The 23,324-nt window shown below is 41.8% G+C and overlaps 7 protein-coding genes across 7 annotated transcripts; 4 read left to right on the forward strand and 3 right to left on the reverse strand.

The window, feature by feature from the left end:
• Positions 1–10,692: 10,692 nt before the first annotated feature.
• Positions 10,693–12,176, forward strand: EAF01_011996 (uncharacterized protein; the record flags this gene model as incomplete). The annotated part of the gene is made up of 4 exons (XM_038920254.1): positions 10,693–11,122; positions 11,181–11,406; positions 11,516–11,813; positions 11,882–12,176. The coding sequence occupies 4 exons, from the start codon at positions 10,693–10,695 to the stop codon at positions 11,930–11,932; spliced, it is 1,005 nt and encodes a 334-aa protein (XP_038764219.1). The 3' UTR covers positions 11,933–12,176.
• A 209-nt stretch (positions 12,177–12,385) lies between these two features.
• On the reverse strand, positions 12,386–13,042 carry EAF01_011997 (uncharacterized protein; the record flags this gene model as incomplete). The annotated part of the gene is made up of 1 exon (XM_038920255.1): positions 12,386–13,042. One exon carries the CDS (start codon positions 13,040–13,042, stop codon positions 12,386–12,388), a length of 657 nt encoding a protein of 218 aa, XP_038764220.1.
• A 1,942-nt stretch (positions 13,043–14,984) lies between these two features.
• On the forward strand, positions 14,985–15,302 carry EAF01_011998 (uncharacterized protein; the record flags this gene model as incomplete). The annotated part of the gene is made up of 1 exon (XM_038920256.1): positions 14,985–15,302. One exon carries the CDS (start codon positions 14,985–14,987, stop codon positions 15,300–15,302), a length of 318 nt encoding a protein of 105 aa, XP_038764221.1.
• A 161-nt stretch (positions 15,303–15,463) lies between these two features.
• On the reverse strand, positions 15,464–17,716 carry EAF01_011999 (uncharacterized protein). The gene is made up of 2 exons (XM_038920257.1): positions 16,993–17,716; positions 15,464–16,946 (listed from the first exon to the last, which is right to left on the reverse strand). Exons 1-2 carry the CDS (start codon positions 17,530–17,532, stop codon positions 15,693–15,695), a joined length of 1,794 nt encoding a protein of 597 aa, XP_038764222.1. The 5' UTR covers positions 17,533–17,716; the 3' UTR covers positions 15,464–15,692.
• A 155-nt stretch (positions 17,717–17,871) lies between these two features.
• EAF01_012000 (uncharacterized protein) lies at positions 17,872–19,414 on the forward strand. The gene is made up of 2 exons (XM_038920258.1): positions 17,872–18,255; positions 18,368–19,414. The coding sequence occupies exons 1-2, from the start codon at positions 18,097–18,099 to the stop codon at positions 18,815–18,817; spliced, it is 609 nt and encodes a 202-aa protein (XP_038764223.1). The 5' UTR covers positions 17,872–18,096; the 3' UTR covers positions 18,818–19,414.
• A 208-nt stretch (positions 19,415–19,622) lies between these two features.
• On the reverse strand, positions 19,623–21,278 carry EAF01_012001 (uncharacterized protein; the record flags this gene model as incomplete). The annotated part of the gene is made up of 1 exon (XM_038920259.1): positions 19,623–21,278. One exon carries the CDS (start codon positions 21,276–21,278, stop codon positions 19,623–19,625), a length of 1,656 nt encoding a protein of 551 aa, XP_038764224.1.
• A 927-nt stretch (positions 21,279–22,205) lies between these two features.
• EAF01_012002 (uncharacterized protein) lies at positions 22,206–23,132 on the forward strand (the record flags this gene model as incomplete). The annotated part of the gene is made up of 2 exons (XM_038920260.1): positions 22,206–22,954; positions 23,090–23,132. The coding sequence occupies 2 exons, from the start codon at positions 22,206–22,208 to the stop codon at positions 23,130–23,132; spliced, it is 792 nt and encodes a 263-aa protein (XP_038764225.1).
• Positions 23,133–23,324: the final 192 nt, after the last annotated feature.

Here is a 23,324-nt window from a genome sequence, read left to right on the forward strand (position 1 = left end):
TGAAATTACTATAAATATAAGTATAGCTTTATTTTAAAAGATTACACTCCCGATCTTTTTCATCTACTCCTTGTTTTTATATAAGCGTGATAATATATTACTATAAATTATTATAATTTTAATAAAGACAAATACAATTATAATAATGTATTGTTATAATTAATTGATTAATCAAATAGATAATTTCTATATCTTTTTACAAATCAATTGATTTAAGAGATTAAGTTTGTTTGTACTATATTATATTTATAAGTATTACGAACTCTTAAAGTCTATAATCTTTAATTATAATCCTTAATATATATCAAAATTCTAACAAGAATTTAATAATATCTTAAGAATATAAGTAAAACTATTTATTATTCATTATTTACAAACTAACAATTAAATTGAGATTTATAATCAATATCTTTAATAATACTTATAATTTTTTTTATAAGCTATTATTAAGATAATTAGTTTGAATTCCTATTAATAATGAACTACGCTTAATTTACACTTCCTTATGAATTATTAGATAATTAGATCTTATATGAGATTTTATATAACCACCTACCCCGTAATCCTTAGAATTAGAAATCTAACAATATTATGCTTATCAATAATTTAAATATAATAAATACTAAAGAGTATACTAATACAATAAACTAGTATTTAATTAAATAAAAGAGAATATTTTTTATATATAAGAGAAGATATCAAAAAAAAAGAAATCATTCAACTACTGAAACGATCACGAATCAACTACATCTAAGGGCCTCACAGGAGGCTCCCCTATGCCGCTAGTGATGCGCGCCCCCGGCGCGCCGAGCGGCTCCCCAACCCAAGAGGTGATCCCCCCTCAATCAAGTACCATTACCCCAGGGGCAAGCATTGCCCCTCCACCAATTATAAGATCGCTCACAGGCTCTGCCCTTGGCGTAATTAAGGATCGATTCGAAAGGATCGATAAGACAGAACGGGAGAAGCGAGAGGTGATCGAGGCGTTCGCAGCACTAGCGGATAAGCTTGCACAAGGCTTCCAGGGTCAACAACATAGACTCGCAGTGAATATTAAAGGGACGATCATCTCCACACTGCTGGGAGCAGCAAAGGCTACTTCTGATCAATGGATAGGGCTCACAACAGAGCATTCACGAACAGAAAGCAATAAGCAGAAGACCTACACTGATGCACTGAAAACTCGGATAGTGCCTGAGGCAGAAAGCCCCACTAAGGCCCCCACCAACACAGGACGCCCTGCTCCTATTGGAGGAGCGAACACTGAGCGTATAGAAGCACGCAGACTCAAGAGGGAGAATGACCGGATCGAGAAAACGATCCTTATAATAGCTAATGGGGAAGCTCTGCTCTCAGAGACAAATCCCTTCCTACTAAGACTCAGAATAAAAGAGGCAGTTACTGGACTCACATTAGCAGAGATCCCCTTCCTTCAAAGGAATAATACGGGCTGGACTCTACGATGCAGCTCTAGCGCCAGCCGGGAGAAGATCATGAAAGCAGATAACTCTGAGCGGGTGCTTAAGACCCTCCATGCAACAAGCATGCGCAGACTAGAGAAGTGGTTCATGTATGCAGTCCCACAAGTACCTCACGATTTTTATCACATCGAAGGAGCTCCTGCTCCTATGCCTACTGAGCTTATCAAAGAAGAGATCACAGCTCAGACCGGCAAGCAGCCGGTCAACTACCGACTGGCACGTAGCGGGGTTAACCCGATCACTAAAAGAGCCACCTGGATCATTGGCTTCAATACTGCAGTATCGCGGTTCCGACTATTCAATAGTAGCTCCTACTCGGTTCTCCTAGACAAACCCCGGGAAATTCAACTTCACAGTACTGGCTGCCTAGGGTACTGCAACCCCTTCACCTGCAACAGAGCCTCACGATGCTCGACATGCGGTAAACTAAACACTGAGCACGAGGGTGCACTCGTACACCAACAATGTACTAGAGCAGCTCAATGCGCCAACTGCCACGGACCCTTCCGCGCTGGCCACTCCAACTGCCCAGCTGCCCCTAGGGTCTATGCTAAGCGACGGATCGTTCTGACCGCAAAGGAACTGGCCGCAGTCAGAGCTGTCGGCAGAAAAGACTACGAGACGCTGCACAGAGCAGATATAGACGAGGCAGAACATACCTCTGAATCACCTCTGTCTCCTATCGTAACAACCGCAGAAACCCCGATCACTTCGGGGGCGAGGATCATAGCATATGAGAATGAGCGCCTCAGCAAGCGCCCACGCAGGCTCAGTACAAGTCTGCCGATCGCACCAACCGGATTACGCACACGCTCAGCTCGTAACCAGAGCCAACGGAATCTCAATATAGAAGCGCTAGCAGAGAAAGCCTTCACTCCAATAGACCTGGAGATGATCGATACAGAAAACTCTATAACAGTTGCCACTGCACCTAGACCCTCTCTATGAGTGATGCAATCAATGGGTACACTCAAAGAAACAAAGGCCTCACTATCGCTTGGGCGAACGCAGGCCGGGGACACGCGAATCATATCACACTACTACAATTAGCAGCGGAGGCTCAATTAGATGTGATCTGTATACAGGAGCCAAGACTATACTGGAATTCAACAACACAAAATCACAACGCATACGATCGATATCAGCCGACCGACAACTGGAACCTCCGAGGAGACTTGGAGGAGAACGAGCAAGGCCCTAGGGTCATGACATATATACGAAAAAGCGCGAACCTGAAAGTAGAGCAAATGAGTCGACTCGGAAACAGAGACCTACTCTGGATACGAGTCAATGGATACTCGATCCTGAATGTCTATAGAGCTCCGTGCACTTTGGATATTATTAATTACATTACACACCTGGTTCCAAATGAGCGTACAGTCGTAGGAGGGGACTTTAATGCAAAGCACGATCTGTGGGAACCGGGGGTGATCACAGCCAACCAGGGGGCACAGCTCGCAACATGGGCAGACGAGCAGGGCATGGAGTTTATAGGTACTCCAGGCATACCCACTCACGCAAGAGGGCACGTGATAGACCTGACCTTCTCCAACATACCGTTCGCTTATACAGAGGTACTGGAAGAACTCCATTGTGGATCTGATCATGCTACCCAGGTCACTACTCTGACGAATCGTGGAACAACAGAGTGGGATCAGTATCGCTATCGGATAAAGGAAGTGGATCTGCCTAGATTAGATGGACTAATGGCCAACCAGCTAGCTCACCTCAATGATGTAGACATTCAGACTACAACTGAGATTGAAACCCACGTCAGTGAGCTGGCGAATGCGTTAGAAAAAGCGATCCGAGCAATCGGCAAGATTGATCGGAAGGTAGGAAAAGCCTCGCCGTGGTGGACGGACGAGTGCAGAGAAGCCCACCGAGCACACATAGAAGCACGGAGGGGATCAGACCCGGAAAGGAAGACTAATGCTACTCATCTCTTACAAAAGGTAGTGCGACAAGCCAAGAGATCCTACTGGGCAATGCGTCTCGACGGAGTCAAAGACGACAAAGAACTCTATCGGGTTATGGGATGGCACAAATTAACCCCCGAAAGTAATGCGAAATCCCCCTCCCTAATAATCGGCGAGCGGGTGATCTGCGATACAAAAGAGAAGGCAGATGCTTTATTCACAGCGGTTCTGGATCGTTTCAGGGCAGACGACGACCTACCAAACGATCCGCTGCTCAATCAAGCACACAAAGGGATACTCCCCTGGAAAAGAACGATCTCTGCAGAAGAAGTGGAAAAAACATGTCATAGGAGCTACTTGCACTGCGCCTGGAGTGGATCGAGCCACTGTGCGCATCCTCAAGGCATGCTGGCCGAGCGTCAAATCACTGATCCGGGAGATATTTGCATCTTGCCTAGCTCTAAACTACTATCCAGAAGGTTGGAAGCTAGCGGAAGTAGTAATGATCCCTAAGGTGGGCAAGAAAGACAAAACGTCACCGCGGTCGTGGCGACCGATAGCCCTGATCTCCTGTATCGGTAAGGGGCTCGAACGGTATATAGCTAGTCAAATATCCTGGACAGCCCTGAGACACAAGGTAATCAGCCCGCAGCACTGCGGAGCGCTCCCCAGAAGATCAGGTACTGATCTAACGGCGGCTTTCACTCACGATGCGGAGCTTTCATTAGCAACGGGTAATGTGGTCTCGATTGTTACAATGGATGTTCAAGGAGCTTTTGACGCTCTCCTAAAGCGCCGACTCCTGAGCCGAATGATCAAGCAAGGATGGCCAACTCCGCTGCTCAAACTAATAGACTCGTTCCTTACAAATAGGAAAGTCAGAGTAAGACTCGAAGGCATCACAACAGAGGAATACCCAGTAGCATGTGGTACTCCTCAGGGGTCCCCCCTATCACCTATACTCTATATGCTATATCTCGCTGAGCTCCTCAACCGAGATACCAAATATCGCTTTGGCTACGCTGACGATATTGCGATCTATCACTCCTCCAAGCATCTCTCCACGAATGCCAGGATCCTTCAACGACGCGTTCGACAGATCATCCGATGGGGTAAGGAGAACAAAATCCTATTCGCCTCAGAGAAATTCGAGCTACTCCATATAACCAGACGACACGATACCACCAACCCACCACTAGTCGTTAACCCGGATCTGATAATCACTCCAGTACCGATTGTAACGAGTGGAAGCACTCAACCCACTCTAAGATGGCTTGGTGTCTTCTTCGATCGTCGGCTCTCGTTTCTACAACATGTCAAAACACGCACAGCGAAAGCCATGAAAGTAGCCTCGCACATCAGGTCGATCGCCCGCACTCTGCATGGGCCACCAGCTTCCTACTTGAGAAAAGCAGTGATCACCTGCGTCCTTCCAGTAGCACTATTCGGCACTGAAGTATGGTACGCTGGCAAACTCAAACCGAGCCTCGGTCAAAGCGAAGCAAGCACAGGCACAGGTATCAAAGGCCATCTCCGCTACATCAACAAAGTGATCAATACCGCCGCAAGAGGAGCGATCCCGGTATACAAAACTACACCGACCGCAGCTCTTATCAAAGAAGCCGGCCTGCCATCGGGGATAGTCGCATTAGAACACGCCAAGCTGCGATTCGCACTCCGCTTAAAAACGGTCGACAATCAGCACCTGCTAGTGAGCCGCCTGAAACCCACAGTACGAAAGCGCGGGCGAGGAGCAGGCACAGCTAGAAGGCCCCTTACAAGAATCCAACGGCTCGGCCTCCTCATCCCAGAGACCCAACGGCCGAAGTTACTTCGCCCGCACTTCTCGATAGGCTGCAGAACGGATCCGACGGAAGGGTTAACCAAAGAGGAAGCAGCTCAAGCCTTCAAAGAGTGGTGGCTGCAACTCCCACCTGAGGACTACACGATCTTCTCCGACGGATCAGAACAAACCATTGATCGTAAACACTGTGTCGGATACGGATATGTAATATATCACAATGGCACTCAATTAGCCTCCGGATCCAAGCAGATCCGGAGCGATTCACATGTGTTCGATGCAGAAGCGATCGGAGCGTGGCGAGGGCTGGAGCACCTGATCAGCACGTTTAAAGATCCCCCGAGTGGCCGGATCTGGATGTGTATTGACAGTACATCGGTCATCTGGGGTGTTCGCGGAAACGCGCCGCCCACAACGCAATGGGCCTTCCATAAGTGCCATAAGGCAATGAAACAACTTGACATTAGAGTGAAGTGGTCACCTGGTCACATGGAGATCGAAGGGAATGAGGAAGCAGACCGCCTAGCAAACGCAGGCGCAATTGGACCCATGGACCAGGCGATCGACAAGCTACCAACAATTAGCGGTGTCCGGACGATCGTTCGCCAAAAGCGCCTACGCGCAGAGACTGAGTGGTGGGAAGAGATGAATCCCTCTCTCTCTGCTAATTATAAAGAATGGTCTCCCAAGTACAACACAAAGGAGCCGAAGGAACTAACTCTGCCAAGAGCAGTCCTTCACCGACTACTAGCTATGAAAACAGGTCATGGCGACTACGCCGCTTACCATCAGCGATTTGGTCATCAAAACAACAAGCTGGACTGCTTATGCGGCAGCGCTAAGGAACCATATCACTTCTTTAAATGCACTATAAACAACCTAAAACGTTCAGACTGGCCCCTGGCCCCTGTAGAAATACAATCTAACAAACAGGCGATCACATATATCAAGAAACTCTTACACACACCTAGCAAGCTCACTCAGCTGATTACCGACTCAGAGTTCTACACTCAGATCTGTCCTAACTACTAAAGGACCCTTAGAAAGCGACCATCTTTTCAACAAAGCCCGCCGCCCCTTTTATAAACTTACCACTCAACTGATCACTCGAATATACCACACCCCTAAAAACCGCAAACCCAATATACAATATAAGAGCCTTGCCGCTCGGCTAAACAAATAGCAACCCACTCCCACTTCTTCTCCTTCACCATAGGGATCGGAGCCCACAACGAGCCTATCCACCCGGGAACCAAGCTCTACCCTAACAAGAACCCGGATCAGACGTACCCTTCTGGAAACAGAAGTGGATCGCACCTGCAGAGGAGCGAACAGCCCCTGGCATTGAAGTTAAATTGCTAAATTCGGTTGCGACGATCACGCCGCTCAAATAGTCCCTTATCTTAGCACGTCTAAATACCCTTAGGGAGGTTCAAGACAGACGTTAATTAATATAAATAAAATAAATAAATAAATAAAATAAGAGAAGATATTTTGATTAGCTAATTTATGTTACTATTTAATTGATTTTGATATGGAAAATTATATATGATTTAATATAAAAGACTTTTCGATGTAATAATCTTTTAAGAAATTAGATTACTTTATTTAAGAACGATTCAAGATTATTAATTGTATTAAAGATTCTTTTAGATTAGATTTACTATCAATTATAAAAGTCCATTTTATATTTCTATCCAATAAACTCTACAAAACAGTAAACAACCTATTGTTACGACAGACATCACATGACACATTCGCGTGTCACGTGAGGGAGCCTTGGGGAGCTACGGGCTCCAGGAGCATACGGATCCCAGGGGCTCCAGAGGACGAAGGTCTATATAACAGAATGAGTTTCATTATAATATGGAGCTTCGTGCTCAAGAACAATCATTAGTTTCATTACTATAGTTACGAGAATTGCAACCAGTTACCAACCTTATTGAATTCCTACTTGAAGTTTAGTCTAAACCACCTCGAGAGAACTCTAGACACTTCCACGTGACCCTAGAGGCAGCTCCCGTAACACTGCTCTCGCAGTTCTTCTACGACAAAGTGTTACACGTATTACATCTCTAGTTATATATTCTAATAATTATAAATTATTAAATTTGACTTTTGAATTTTTAATGATTTTTTATTAATATATGATTATGAGAATTTTAAATTATAGTTATAATTTAAAATACTAAAAAAATATTAATATTGAATAATACTATTAATTTAAAATTAATTTAGAATTAATTTGAGTAATTTAATAAGAAATGAATAATATAATATTAGAGTTATAAGAATTTCTTTTTTAAAATAAAAAAATAGTATGAAATATTAATTAGGTTTTACTAATTAGATATTATTAAGATTTCATTTATATAATATTTAGAATCTAATTGTTTGTTACGACGGGTAACATTGGATCACGTGATAAGTGTTATGTAATAGGACGTTAAAGCCTTTAAAGCCTAGGATTCAAGGAGCTAGAAGTTTTTGGAGTTTAGGATCTAAGGGATTTAAGTAGAATAGAATTATGAGTTCTGTAGAATAGAAAGGTTTATATGAAAAGAACAGATCTTATTATAATACAAAGCTTCGTATTCAAGAACAATTATTAATTTTATTATTATAGTTAACGTAACGTATGGGGAACTCGGACATATGGGGAACTCGGACACTTTTTCAATTATTCTACACGCGATCTTGTTCTACGAGCCACACAATCCTCCAATTCCAATTCCGAATCACTTGAACTATTCTCTAGCTCTTCTTCTTCAATCTCTTCTTCTGATTCTTCAATTGGGCGTTTGCGTGGCCGTCCTCGTGGCTTTTTCTCCTTCGGTTTTTCCTCCGCCTCACGTACCATTTTCAATACTTCCTTAGTACTAAAGACAAATTGACCTTGTAATTTGACTCTTTTGCCTTTAGTTCTTTTCTTTCGAGTCTCAATTACCTCCTGAGCATCAGAGAGCTGTTTCCGAAGTAGGGCTATCTCAGCATTTTGAGATTCTACAAGCCTAGTCATTCTCTTGGCATATCGACGAGTTGGCGATGCAGGAGAACCACTGCTTGCTAGAGCTGTATTAAAGATCTGATTTGCTTGCCTTAGCTCTGTTCCATCTGGAGGAGAACTCCTGAGTATAGACAAGTCTAGGTCTTGATTGGGGGTTCTCATTTGTGGAGTAGAAGGTTGCTGGGAGGAGTTAAATGGTAATGAATCGAGTACTTTTCGTGGGGCAAAAGGTACTAAACCAGCTCCTCTCCAGCCAGCTTTAATATTAGAAGAATTCAATGCTTTTTTTCTAATATTTTGAAAGAGTTCTACCCATTCAGCTCTTTGGATTCGCTTTACACCAGCTCGAGAATATCGATCGACCTCTAAAGCATGATATCGTTTCATTGGCCCATACACCGCAATATCAAGTGGCTGAAGCAAGTGAGAGCAATGAGGAGGTAATATAAGTAAATCAATATCATTATCTATACAGAAAGCAATAAAGCTACCTGTAATATGGCTTGAATGGCCATCCATGATCAAAAGTCGAGGTCGGTCACCTGACACTTTCTTGGATTCTGGTTCGAAAACCCTTTTTAACCATTCTAATCCATGGCTATTTGAGGTCCATCCATTTGTACTAGTAGAGAACTGCCAGCTTTGAGGTGTGTCCTTTGGAATCCATGCAGAATTCGTATTCTGAGCCTTGAAAATGACCATAGGTGATAGAGCATTTCCAGCTGCATTGACACATTCAAATGCAGTTATCCATTCTTGCTTGCCAGCTGTAACTTTCCAATTCGATTTCTGAGTAGAATCGACTATAATGCGCGTACTTTGAGTACTTCCAACTCCAAATCCGGTTTCATCCATATTATACATATCATCTAATTCATACTTTCGCTCAATGAGACGCGTGCGAAACGCGTCAAACCAAGCCTGAATATTCTCCGGAGTTGCTTCTTTAGCCCGATTAGACTCTAATTGACGTGAATAGCATGTTTTAAGTTCTGGATGTCGTTTTTGGAATCTATAGATCCATTCGTGGCCTATAGGTGGAATTTCTGTCGAGGTAGGATTTCGAGATGACGCGACCCGAACGCGTCGAAGACGAATTTCGTCGGCCATTTCCTTCACCAACATAGGTGTAGCAGGGAATCCAGTGATGGTAAGTCGTGAAATCCATCGTACAAGAGTATTTTCTTCTGCGTTTGAAAGAATTTGAGCCATTTCGTGGGTTTGGGAACGTGTTTTCTTCCCAGCCAGCCTATCAGCTAGGGTAGACTTAGGGACTTCAAAATGCTCTGCAGCCTTTCTAATTGATTTAAATTCTTTCAATTGAAGTGAAATTATAGCCTTTTGAAGCTTCTCTTCAATTTGAGCAGATGTAGAAGGTGATTGGGTATGCATAATAAAAGTTATTGCGGTTTCAAGTTGGTGATGGGCTAAAAGTGTCCGAGTTCCCCATATGTCCGAGTTCCCCATACGTTACGTTATAAGAATTACAATTAATTATAATCTTATTAAATTTCTACTTGAAGTCTAATCTAAACTATCTTAAGAGAACTCTAAACACTTCCACATGACCCTAGAGGCAGCTCCCGTAACATTGTTATATAAATATTATCGAGAAGAATATTTAGAATGAAATAAAATTATATAAAAGCTTATCAATAAAACAATCTAAATTAATTAATTATACTTTCTTTTTATAATATGAAGATTCTATAAGATTCGATTTTAATCTATTTTATTTATAAGTATAAAAACTATCAGATTTATTACAAACTATATAAACTCAAAATATTCTTTAAAAAAAACCTAGAAAAAGCAAGCAAATTCAATTCAATCAAGCTTCTTCCTCAAATTTAACTTTATTTTAATTCTCATATTATATATTCAATTTATTACTAAAAGCTAAAGTGACTGAGTCTTCCACTAGTACTAGAATACTAATCTTATTATTATTATTCTAGATTTTAACCTACAAGAAGAAGGACATACGGAGCTATCTCGTTTTGTAAGAACTAGCTCATCTCCTTGAAAATAAATCATAATATCGAAAAATCAAAAGAGTTAAAGGGTTTCATGATTTTTTCTTTCCCTCTGACCAATGCAAGACCATTCAAAATTCTTGAGATGCTTTCCAAAACGCCTTTCAAATGGTAAAGAGACCAAAGATTCCTTGATTTGTTGACTTTTAAGAATAAAGGTCTCTCCACAATCAAGCAAGGAGTTTTGACGAGTCAAAAAAAGAAAGTAGAAACATTTTTCAAAAATTTCATGGCTCTATTGGTCGGAATATATCGAGCAGAAAATGAACAATTGCCCTTATTTCCACAAATACGTACTCATAAACGCCATAAAATTCAAAAGGGTATTGAAGCTAAAGAATCAGAATCTTTTTACTACTCCTCTTAACTCCTTGATTAGTATTTCTTAGATTCATAAATTTCTGGCCAAAGTAGTCTTACAACAAAGCACCAATAACTCAATCTCATCATGAGATTCAATAACTTTGTTCAAATATCATTTTTGACTTCATTAATTCTTTTAGCTATATTCATCGCAGTTCCATCAAAAGCCAGATCGAAAGTACCATTTTCCATACCAACATTAAGAACTTTTCATTTCATACCTATATCACGTCCAAATCTCAATACATTCATGCAACAATCCGAGATTATATATCAACGAGGAGTAACAAAAAGAAGAGAAATTAGACATGATTTTCCAAATCGAGGATTTTTTCCTGCCAAGGATGAAATAACTTTCAAAGAAACTCCATGGAGTATTTGGGATTTAGTTACTCCAGGTTATGGTTGTCCATGGGAAATGGAAAGAATTGGTAGAATTGGAGAAGGAGGTTGGTGGATTTGTGGAATTAGTAAATTTATTGAAAAGAAAAAACCTTGTGTGGTTTATAGTTTTGGTAAGTAATTGATTCATGAATGTTGGATCAATTCATAGCTAACTTCAAATCAAAATAGGTGTTGGAAGTGATTCATCATTCGAAGCCGAAATACTTAGTCGAACGAAATGTGAAATTTGGGGTTATGATCAACATGTGCCGGGATTTAATTTTGGTGAAGAAGTTACAGAAGAAATGAGAGCAAGAGCACATTTTGAAAGAAATGGAGCAAGTAGTGCAACAGATGATGCAAATCGACTTGTTACAATTCAAGATATGATGAAAAGAAATGGACATGATTACATGTGAGTTTTCTAAAAGTCGCATATTCCCCTAGTCCTCATTGTCAAAAAACTTTTCCTTGACAAGAATTAAAGAAAAGAAAAGCTAATGGTTGAATTTTTGTGGGTATAGTGACATTTTAAAGACGGACATCGAATATTCGGAATACAATGCTCTTTCTTCCTTGAATGGTTATACACTTCCTGGTGGCGCTGGTGCACTTACATCTCCAGATCCGTTAAACCCAGAATTTCCTATTGGTCAAATACTGGTGGAAATGCATATATTTGAGTGGCAGGGTATTACTGCAAGTGTTTATTTGGATTGGTGGGAAAGTATGGAATTTAGAGGATTGAGAGCTTTACACAGAGAAATCGATACGGTAGCACCAGGTATGGGAGTTGAAGGAGGGGGAATCAAATTGTGTAGCGTAAGTATTCCCAATTCTTTTCGTTGTCAGAATAAATGAAATGAAGTGCGCTGACATTTTTTATGTAGTATACATTGTTAAACGTACAAGATTCGAGGAATAAACTTTATCATAGGTAAATTCGCTGAGGACATGAGGCGGATATGAGGCATGGTGGACATGAGGTGTAATGAGGTGTGGTGAGAGACTCTTTGAAAATAGATTTGACACAATGGAAGAGAATTATTGTGTGAATGGATTATTGGATGTACGAATGATCGCTGGATGTTAGCTGCCGGTTGCTGGATGTTGGTTGTAGGGCTTGACAAATAGACGTCGAGAATGAATAGAATATTGATATGGTTATGAAAATGCATGCGATGCGAAATCTTTTCGTCGTAATTGTTTGATTCTTATAGTGATACAGTTGAGGTTGAGACCCATGAACGAGAATAATTAACCTGGCGCGGTAATGAAAATCATTTTATGAGGTGGAATATCTATATTATATTTACTACATTACAGAGCGACCAGCGTTTCCTATGAATGATTGTCTCTGTCGACAAGTTGACGTAAAGCACCAAATCCATAAATCATGTAGTAGTACTAGGCATTTTACAACCTTTAGTTGCCGCCTCCAGATTCTTCATATTTTGTACAATTCCACCTGCAAAATCTGTCTTCAATTTTGCAACTGTCGCATTACTACTAGCCACATTACTTGCAGTCAAACTCATGGTCAAATTCAGTTCTTCCTGTTGTGCCATTGCGACAATTGCCAAACCAGGTAGGGCACCATTTCCTGCTGGAGCTATCTTTTGATTGTTTTGTCGAATTTGAATTCCTTTTTGAACAAAAGTCATAAGTGATGATTGTGCTGCATCAAACATGGAGGTATTAAAAGGTGATTGTTGAAGAATCTTTCCAACAGCAGTCACAGCTTTTTGTTCATTCCGTTGGTCTGCAATATTCGAACTGATTCCTGATGCAAGAGCTTGAACTTCTGGTGAACATGAAGTGGATGTTCCAGTTGATTTGGCACCAGCTGAACTTGTAGAAGATTTAGGGTTGGTATCATCGCTGGTCATATTCATCTTTTGACGAGATGAAAGACCATACATCTGATTGGCGGATATTGTTGGCTTTGGTGTAAACGGGACAGTTGCAGGTTCGGTTTGAATAGGAGATGCGAGGATCAATGTACCCAATAAAAGGAGGAAAAATGAAATGCTCTGAATGGAACTTCGCATATTGACGATTTTGGTTTGAAGTTCTAGGAATTGGAAATGAGTGTAAGGCTTTGTAAGAAAGGTCAACTTTCCCGATGTGTGATACCTGCCGGCTGGTATAATTAAGTAAATTGAATAATGATTGTTTGGGATACCAGAAATACAAGTGGACATCATAAGATTATGTATAAAATTTGTAACCCCGCGGTTTCAAAGGATTCCATGTGTTGAAACCGTATGTAAATGTTTCATGAGACAAACTTTAATGCGGACGTCATAAACCCAATGTTGTTTGAGGCGACGAAGGGTATTCAGTTGAGGCTAGGTAACATTTGACATTTGGTATGGAGGGGATTATGATCGTTGGGCTTGTTCAATTAACCTTTGCAATCCCGTTTCGATTCAAAACTATAAACTTCCCCGACACAATTGTGGTAGAAGTTGGCGAAATCTGGCTATGTAATGTTGTGGGCATCGGAAAGAATGTTAAAAAGATTGCGGGCAGAAAACTTCGCAACCTACACTCGATCTGACTATAGTAAAGTCTTGTTTTCACTTGACGTTTTGGTCTAACGTTTGACTTGGAGCGACGAAAGCTGTGTTTTCAAAGCATCTCAACGAGGGGTAACTTCGTATAATGTACGCAAAGCCTATGATCTCCTGGCCAAGAAAGCTATCCCTGGCGACGACTATATTCAAGAGTCGAAAAGCATATCCGAACACTTTGCATAAATTGATCCGCGACGTGATGCGCCCCAGATTTGTTTCTATAAAAAGTTTATGATCGCACTGACGATCAGTCAAAAGTTCAGACGATTGCAAATAGCAAATAGCAAATAGCAGATAATCTATTTTCAAATTAAAGATATTACTCCAGTGGCTGTGAATTCCCCAGTTTCATATTTCTTCTTTCCACTGCCCAATGCCCAATGCGATGAACTATGAAAACACACGCAAGGTATGTGAGATACTGAAATAGATGGATAGTCGAGACCCTAAATGGATTGTGTTTATGGGTCGAAAGACTAGATGTATCATATCAGGACATTTCTCATCCCGTAACTCATGATACTTGAACAGATAATTGAATAGATTGATCCGATGTCCTGATCATGCAAAATAGAAGTCTTAGAATTATTCGCAAGTAAAATTCCATTTGACACGCTAAATTGCGGACTCATAGCGCCTGGACCCCACCATTGACTTAGGCGTTGATAGGCATGCTCGAGGCATGACAGTCGTAATAGGCTCTGGCAAGAATGACCATGGTGTGTACATAGCCTGATGATCGCATACTTAATTACATCACCCCCCTAAACCCCCCCCCTACACACGAAAATCGCTTTCGGTGCGCACTCAATCACCACTGCGCTTTACGAATAATCAACGCTGTATTTACTGAATAGCCGCGAAGAATGATTTCAAAACGCGGGATGGATTGACCAAGGTGAATTCATGAGAATCCGACGTTCCAAATGACGGAATGAGTAATTAGATTTAAGCTAACCGCCCCGCAACTAGATAACAGAGCGACCCGATCAATCCATAAATTTTACTACAACATTAATGCGGTAGCTTGCGAAGTTTTTCGAACTCTATTATCAGACTGGCAGAAGAACTACACCCGGCGGCAGAACCATAACCGTTGCGAGCATGCCATGAGGATTGGATTTGGCCATGGCATCTTTTGAGTGCGCGAGTTGGAAAGGCGCAGATGACTTCCGCAGGACAGGGACTTGAGCGTGCGCCATCGAAGGAACCTTACAAAACTTCAATTCAATCGGCGGAGCACATACTATCTAGCTCGTCGGAGTAGCTTTACGACCGGCGGTGCATTGAGGTCAAGCCCGTCCAAGGAGTTGATTGATTCGGCTTCAGATGAAAGTAGGTTGGGAAGCCAAAGGGTCGCTGGATGCCGGCAGATATCCCATACAAATGCGAAGTTCTGAGAAACATACTCGCTATGGCTACGAGTAGATACATTACCGTCGAATCAATCAGGCAGTACCACCCACACAAATATCGAATTGACGGTCGACGAAGTAAAACTTGTTGTGCAGAATATCCTCGCACCTTTCCGCACCTTTCCGCACCTTTTCGCACACCCTCCCAAAGAATCCTAGAGGCCGTTCAGAAATATTTTAGAGCAAAATCGATTGGCACTTTAAAGACTGGTGTCAGACCATCCTGGGAAAACTTGGAGGGTCAGCCGTCAATGTCTCAATCGCTTTGGAGTAAGAGAGGAGGGAAGAGACGATGGAAACCGCCAGTACCAGAATAGCAGCAGGGACAATGCTATCTCCATTCGTTTGGTCAAAACGAAATTCAAGTAATTATTATTCTAGGCAGAGAAGAGAGTTTGGGAGAAGGGCATGCGCATCGGCAACTCTCACCAAAGGAGGACAAGCTAGGATCTAGTATTTGTTGGCGTTCCCAAGGTCTAACATTGAGCGATCTTTGGGGAGATATTGATGGGGAATGTTCGAATTGTTTGAAACCAAAAGAGGGTTTGAGTATTGAGAATTGGAGGTTGGAGTATATGTTGTGTTTTTAATCTGTAGATGAGAGCATTCGAATGTTGCTGGACTTGAAGAGTTGAGCTCTCAAGTATTTCAATATTATCATTCGATATTTCCCTCATCTACCATACAGTATTCCCAACATCATGCTTTCAATGCCCCAAGCCAGTGTATGTATTCAAATAAATAAACCACATCTTTCCTGTTAACCACCAAAAGCCACCAATCTTTACTAACCACCATTGGAAATTCAATAAATCTTCCCATCCCAAAGCAATCCAATCACAAAGCCACATCTTGAGCAGTATCTTTTTGTATAACAATGAAGTGACATTATCGGTGTGCTTCAGAATGTATTTGTCAAATGATGAAAAAAGATCCCCAGTAGGGTCGACATGGGGGCATATACGAGTGGAACGAATTGCTCGGAAAAATATACAGGTAAGAGTATTGTCATCCGATGAATCGAAATCTTCTGGTACTGCTTGCTGCGTCTCTAACTTCAAAGGTCGTGTCCATAAGAGATTGGAATCGGAGACGAATACAGTTTCATTTTTCGATTCCATTTCAAGACCTTGGATGATGTCGACATACTTGATGAATTGGGTGTAGAAGATCGGTGTAAGTACTGATATTTCTATGGATTTTGCTAATTCCGGTGACATTTGAGCTGACGGAGAAAACATAATTTCTGGGATATTGTCAAGAAGCCCGGCAGGTCTGTACTTTAAAGTCAAAGGCTGGTCCGTTACCTCAATAAGATGTTGTAAGAATTGTCGAAATAATGCCTCAACAGACATCTGGGTTTTATCGGCATGTCTTGAGATAGTCTTTTTGAACGGTTCCGGGCGCGAAACCCATGGTAAGGACCGTTTGAAAAATAATATAGAGGCTTGGACCAATGTTCGTGGGAATGTAGCAAATCCTACCCACCACCATGATAGAAGAAACTTAGTCTTTTCGAGTACCGACATGGTAGATGGGTCGAATGCATGGCCATCGGAGAAGACTCTTGCTACTAAGAATGGGCGTTCAGTAGAACTAAGCGTTAATGTGAGATCCAGAGGATTACTTCCAGAAAGCGATGGGAAAAATGGATCAGAAGCTGAGACGGAATATGAACCACTTCGAGAATTGAATGGAGAAACAAAAAATTCCTTCGACCAAGTGTTTGTGAACCTTGGTGGTTTGCCTTTTGGTTTCTCTATTTTGGAATCTTCCGCATCCTTTGGTGTAACAAAATAAGTATGACGTTCATCGAATGTATTATTGACTTCAAGGATAACAGCTTTCAATTCTCTATTCCTTGAGTAAAGATTCCATATTGAAACTGGGTTATTTTGATACCCAAGAAACTTAGAAGATGTCAAAAGATATGCAAATGGATAATCTTCATGATTTATACCCTAGATCTTGTCAACAAAAGCCTGAACATTGAAAGATCAAAATTACCTGATCGTGAAGAAATCTATGCAATTTCCCTTCCAGCCCACCAGAAACATGACCCCTCTCCAAATAAAAATCTCCATCCACGACATACCAAGGACTCATTGGTTGAAAGGATAATAACCTTCTATACCATGGGAGTCCATCATTTTCATCGACTGAAATCATTCCTCCAGAAGATCCCGCCCAACCAATGGGTATGCCAGTCAAAAGGTAGGAGTAGGAGAAACCATGTCTCTTTGGAGATAACCTCAAATGACTTGTTTTCGTAGGAAAAAGCATAGGCTTAAGGAATTGATCATCTAGATAAATAGATGCTACCTGAAGCCCTCGGACATATCGAATAATTTGAAGGATTGAAAACAGGGCACCCGTGCTCGAGGCAATGGTAATGATGGTTGATTGGTCAACATATTTCTGGATTGATTGTAAAAATGAATATCTATTCCGTATAATCGAGAAGGCGAAGATAGTTAAGATATCGGACACTGATCCGAATAACCCAATGAGTGTAATTGAGGTGAAGGCAAAATATGAAACACCCATGATGTGGTTTGGAAATCTAGGGGAGACGATGTTGAGTTCTTTGATAATGCATTTTCTTTTTCAAATGTTCCTAATATCAAGAATTATGAATCGTGAGGAAACCGAACGTAGAGGTAAATACGGGACAGCCTTTATATACAAGACCTCGGGGTTCTCGTATGATAGAAAAGCAATGATGTTTTAGAGTTGTCCGAACATGTAAAGTACATATGCTCAATGGGTACGTACGGATTGGTAAAGTCTAAAGTCATACAAGGATATATTGCCACACCATTTCATCTCAATACAGTAACGTTTCCCTTCTACGGCACTCACCGCTTGACGACATAACTTAACCCTGCTTACATAAGAAATTCTTTTTGTATCTGATTCATTCGGCGAGAGGAAGCGCTATTCAGTTGCCACAAATAGAAGTCATCAATCCTTCTTCAGCTTTTTACAACATACAACAACATCAGCGTCAAATACCTCGATAAATTTTCGGAATTCCTTTTCATTCAAGTCAACATTCTATTACTTCAAGCAACACTTTTTAATCGAATACCCACATAAATCCCAATCAAAATGGATGACTGGGAGTCAACTACAAAGATTGGAAAGAATGTTCGTGGAGGAGCTGGCGCAAACAGAGAGACTGTCATTAGAGGAGCTGCTGCATTGAACGCTGCTAAGAGAAGTGGAGGAGCTATTACTACTGAGAAGAAATTTGCTTCCGGCAATGCTGTAAGTCGAGTTCATTCAATCATTAACAATTACTCCGCGACCCCGCGACCTTCTTTCCGCGAGCCTTACATTCGACCGCCATGTGCCATAAACTGACCTATTCAATTAACAGGGTTCTTCAGGAGAAGGCCAACATCTCACAAAAGTCGACCGCTCCGATGAAATCATTAAACCAAAGACCGTTGGTATGGAAGTAGCCCGAGCCATTCAAGATGGTCGCAAGGCCAAAAACATCAAAACCCAAGCCGACCTCGCCAAACTATGCAATACTACACCAAAAATTGTCAACGACATGGAAAGGGGTGTCGCCACTCCTGATCAAAAAGTTTTGAACAATATGGAACGTGTTTTGGGTATTAAGTTACGTGGAAATGACATTGGAGGTTCGAAGTTTGGAGGACCGAAGAAAAATGCTACACCTGCTCCTGCAGCAAAGGCAGCACCCGCTAAGACTACAATTAAGATTGTTCCTCCTACGGCTGGGCCACCGAGTGCGAAGAGTGGAACTCCTGTTACTGGAACACCTAAGTCTGGTACTCCAGGTGGAGCGGACGATGAGTAAATGCGGGTAGTGTGATGACGATAAAAAGAGGCGTGGCCCATCAAATGAGTATTGGTGGACGGTAGATGGTGAAAGGTAGCTGCTTCAAGCTATGGAGTTTATGAATAGATGAGATGCATGAAAGAATAAATGAAAGCATTAGACATCAAGAGGTTTTCATTGCGTTGGATTTCAATGTTGTTATACCTGGCGATTATGGTCTATCAGAGTAGACAAATCATTTACTCAATTCATACCTTTTTCTCCAATTAATTCACAGTGTCTTGACTGTTTCCTGGCGAATTCTGTTCTTCCTATTAAGGAATCTTTTTTCGCCTGATTTTCTCCTCGATCTTGGCCGACACATAAACAAGATCTCCGTTTTGAATGCGCTATGGTGGGGTCAGTTCATGATGAACATTAAACATGCCCCCATAAGATGGCGCCGAAGCGATGCAGAAAGTTGGCCCAAAAGACAACATTCGGCACGGGAAGGCTGGTGACGGGCACCCACTGCCAGTGATGTTATCACTTAGGGCGGTAAATAAAAGGTCATTGGTAATTATTCATTCCGTTTAATTTTCTGGTTATACAATTCTATTGTTTCTTCCTTTCCTCCCTCCTGTCCATTGTTTCTCAGTCCTGTGTCCTGTATTCTGTGACCCGTATCTCTTAAAGAGCCGAGTAAAACCAACAAACCATACATAGTACATTGTGCTCCTAATATATACAAAACAACGGTATCTTTTTCAACCAATACAATATACAAAATCTTAAAACAGTCGTTTTCCGACACCCGATCTCGATATCCAATTGAATTTGAGGTTCAAGCAGCTTGGGCTTTCTTGACCCTATCTTTAACACTCTCCTCCAAAATCTTCTTCTCCCTATCAAAAATCACAGCTTCCATCTTCCCAATCTTAGCCAATTGAACCCATTCCGGCGCAATCTCGACCGCTAAAAGTCTCACAACGGTAGTTGCTTCATCTTTCGATATAGGAGTTTTGAATGAATCCTTCAATTTCCCAACCAAAGTCGGCATGGTGAAAGAGATTCTTTGTTGACCAGCTGACCCCGACGTACTTAAAATACCGAGGACCTTGACAACTTCCTCCATTCTTGATAAAGCTGCTTTGCGAGCGACTTGCGCAGGAGAAGGCGCCTGAGGAAGGAGAGATTGTTTGAGTTGTTTTGCACGGAGACGCTCGAGGAGTGTAGGTTTTTTTTCGGTAGAGGAAGGGGAGGAAGTGTCTGCAGATGTCGCAGCTTGAATAAGAGCAGGGGAAGATTTCGTTCTTCTGAGATCTTTTTTAGCAACAATGCCAGCTTTCATATCTTCAAGTCGTCGTTGACCCTTGGCAAGGAGGGGTGTCATTTCCGAGAGTGAAGAACAAGGTGTGATTGGTTCCGATGGTAATTGCTTGATGAAATCCTCTATAGTAACATCATCCTCTTTCGATTCCCACTGACTTATCAATATCTGCGAAAATATTCCATTGAGTCTTTCTTCATCAATTGGCCTCAAATTATTACCTTGTTCACCCCCATCCCCAGCTTCAATTTCGACACATATTTTCCCGGATCCATAATCTGATAGAGTAATTGTAGAAAGCTTTTGATCTTCCGTGCCAACTTTCACATGAGAGTTCAAGACACCAAGAGCCCGGCTGATATCATCCAGCAAAACCTTCCGTTTCCCCCATGCTCTGGCAACATCCGGACAGAGATTCCGTAAATCTGCGGGTGCATTGGATCCATTGTGGGCGCAGTGGAGGGTGAGCGTCGTGAGAAGTGCAGCGTGGAGGTTGATAATATCGATGAGCTCGGCAGGAAGTGGTTCCTTAAGGTCCTCTTGTTGACTTGCTTCCTCCTTCTTTCCTTCAGCGCCAATTTGTGAATGTTTAAGAGGAAGTGTCGAAACTGCCGAGCCAGAACTCGAAGAAATGGATCGTAGCGACGAAAGAGAAGGTCTTTTTTGGACAGGTCTCTTGGGGGTTTGTAAAAGGAGACGATCGAGGAGAGTGCGCGCGCCTTTTGTTGGGGTATCGGTAGGTATTGAGGATGTTTTGATAAGTTTGTGCGGTGTTTGTGGAACCTTCGACGGGAGAATCGGTTTTGATGGAAGTGTCTCAATTTCTTTGGGATTCGTCGTAGTCGTTGCTATCCCAATGACATTCGATTCCTCCTCTGCATCCAACTTTCTCTTCCTTAAATTCGTAGTAGTCGTTGCTATCCCAATGACATTCGATTCCTCCTCTGCATCCAACTTTCTCTTCCTTAAATTCGTAGAAGGTTTATCTAATTTAGTGACTGTCACTGATACCACGTCCTCTGGTTTATTCTTTGCAAGGTTTGACTTTGCTCCACCCTTTGTAACTGCTTTAGAAATCGTAGTAAAGGAACTCAACGGTTGAATCTTGGTAGTTGCTGCATTTCTCGAAGTAGGCGTCGCGACCTTTCTTTTTTTAACCGCAGAAGGCATGATGGTAATTGTGGTGGAAAGCAAGAACAATCAAAAAGACACAAGGCAAGAATTACACAAGCAAGGTATGCGAATGCAGTCAAATTAAGATAGCAAAATTGAAGGTGCCCAGGTGTTCGTTACTTTCGTACAAAATTTGAACAAGTTGGTTGATGGAGGAACGAGAGTTATAAATGAATTCACGACGCGTATAAGGTTAAGGGTCAAAGCGTGTTATAACGCGTTAATTGATTTTCATGACGGTACTCGACTGTACGTCAGGCTGTAGTGAAATGAAATACACATGAACCAATCAATCACCACCCGACCTTTCATTATCCTGTCAGTCCAGTTCCAGTGATATTAACATAATGCTTACTGCTATCATTTAATCAAGACCTCTTTTTTTTTTTTGCATAGGGCCGATTCTTATCAAATACGCACGCCACTTCAAATCCACAAGCATCAAAGGTAGAATCATTTATGATAGCCAGTCGGCAAGATGTTATACACCAGCAGGAACAATTCATTTCAGTGGTGGTGGTGTACCCAGCTAGGCTATTGAGAGTGTCTTGTCGATTGTCAACAAGAAGAATAACTTAAGTATCATCAAAGCATACATTTTGGCCTTAAAGCATTCTGAGGCTACTATACTGGGTAACCGGAATTTCTCAAGAAAAAAAGTCAGCTGTCAATATCACCGTCTTCATTTCAAGAAAAGTGCAATTTTGATTGCAGTTTCAATTTCGAGAAGCCCCCCGCGACTTCGTTTAAGTCTACTGCTGGAAAATTGACGAAACATTGTTAGGTCCGGCCAAGACGCATTACTGAGAGAATTCTAGAGGCAACTATTGAAGGTGCAGGATAAACTCCATCAGACAAAACTTACTGCGATCAAACCTCTGGCATATACTGACGACATACAAGCAGCACTGGGCATATAGCGACATGTCTCTCCCTTTCCTCCAAACTTTCCCACGAGAGATCCGCGACTTAATTTACACCTTTATCCTCGCAGATCCGAATGGTATCATTACTCTCTCGCCATGGTCTATGCAAGTGGCGCGGTCCTTTTCCATACTTCGAACATGTAAACAAATACACAGAGAATGCAAGGAAATAATCTGGGAGCATAAAGGGCTGAAACTGCGGGAGCTTCCTGTCTTAAAATCCAAGCTCGACAAGAGGATGTCAATACATGGCGAAACAACGCGATGGCATATATTCATACAACTGGAGGTATTAGATTGGGACGAATTGGAATGGGTTGAGCGTAGTCTGGCAGCAATGGCAGGGTCTCCACACAAATTGCATGGTATTACAATCAAAGCGAGCAAAGAACGACCACAAACAGTCGAGGAATTTGAGGATGTTCTAGACTTAAGGGAAAATGGGGAGATAGTCGATGGAAGGTTATATCAAGAGTATCCTGGAAATGCTTCAACGGACAAAGGATATCGGACTTGGATGATAAACACCAGTTGGCCTCGATTGTCTCCTTGGGCCAAGAGGAAATGGTTGGCAGAAGTGCTAATTGACACGACAGATACAAGCAAGCTTCTAAATAGGATTCATGACAAATTTGGCGGACAATTATACGTTGATGGGGTGTTATGTTTGAAAGATGGAAAACAAATTGCGAAGGGGTTTAAGCTTGATTCAAAAGATGGGGAACTCAAAATTATTCCAAGGCGCAGGTAGGAAATTGTTCAACGAGATTGAAGACGCTCGCATGATTTTATTTTATTTCATTTTTATTTCTTTGGGGGGGGGGGGGGGGGGGGGCGAATCCGAATCCATAAAGAATTATTTATAGGTTCATAGTTCTCTAGAATATTCAAAGCTGGTCCGACCTTGAGCTATCAGACTATTTAGTATTCCGATTTGATTCAATCATCCGAAGTCGTCATACTTGGGTCTCGAATTATGATGATCAATTCATTAATGACTCTCGTTGACTCTCGAGTCACTCAATCAACCCTTGTGAAAATCATCGGAGAATATTCAAAATGTAGGTTACCGGCGCTAGTCACAACTTTTTAAGCCACGCAACCAATGATGTACAAT

Source organism: Botrytis porri (genome assembly GCF_014898465.1).
Source record: "Botrytis porri strain MUCL 3234 chromosome Unknown BPOR_029, whole genome shotgun sequence".
Taxonomy (NCBI): domain Eukaryota; kingdom Fungi; phylum Ascomycota; class Leotiomycetes; order Helotiales; family Sclerotiniaceae; genus Botrytis; species Botrytis porri.

Coding starts and splice junctions, on each gene's coding strand:
- EAF01_011999 (XM_038920257.1), bottom strand. CDS start 17,532: ATGGGTGTTTCATATTTTGCCTTCACCTCAATTACACTCATTGGGTTA. Junction 16,947..16,992: donor ATAGATTTCTTCACGATCAG/GTAATTTTGATC, acceptor GACAAGATCTAG/GGTATAAATCATGAAGATTA.
- EAF01_012000 (XM_038920258.1), top strand. CDS start 18,097: ATGGATGACTGGGAGTCAACTACAAAGATTGGAAAGAATGTTCGTGGA. Junction 18,256..18,367: donor AATTTGCTTCCGGCAATGCT/GTAAGTCGAGTT, acceptor TTCAATTAACAG/GGTTCTTCAGGAGAAGGCCA.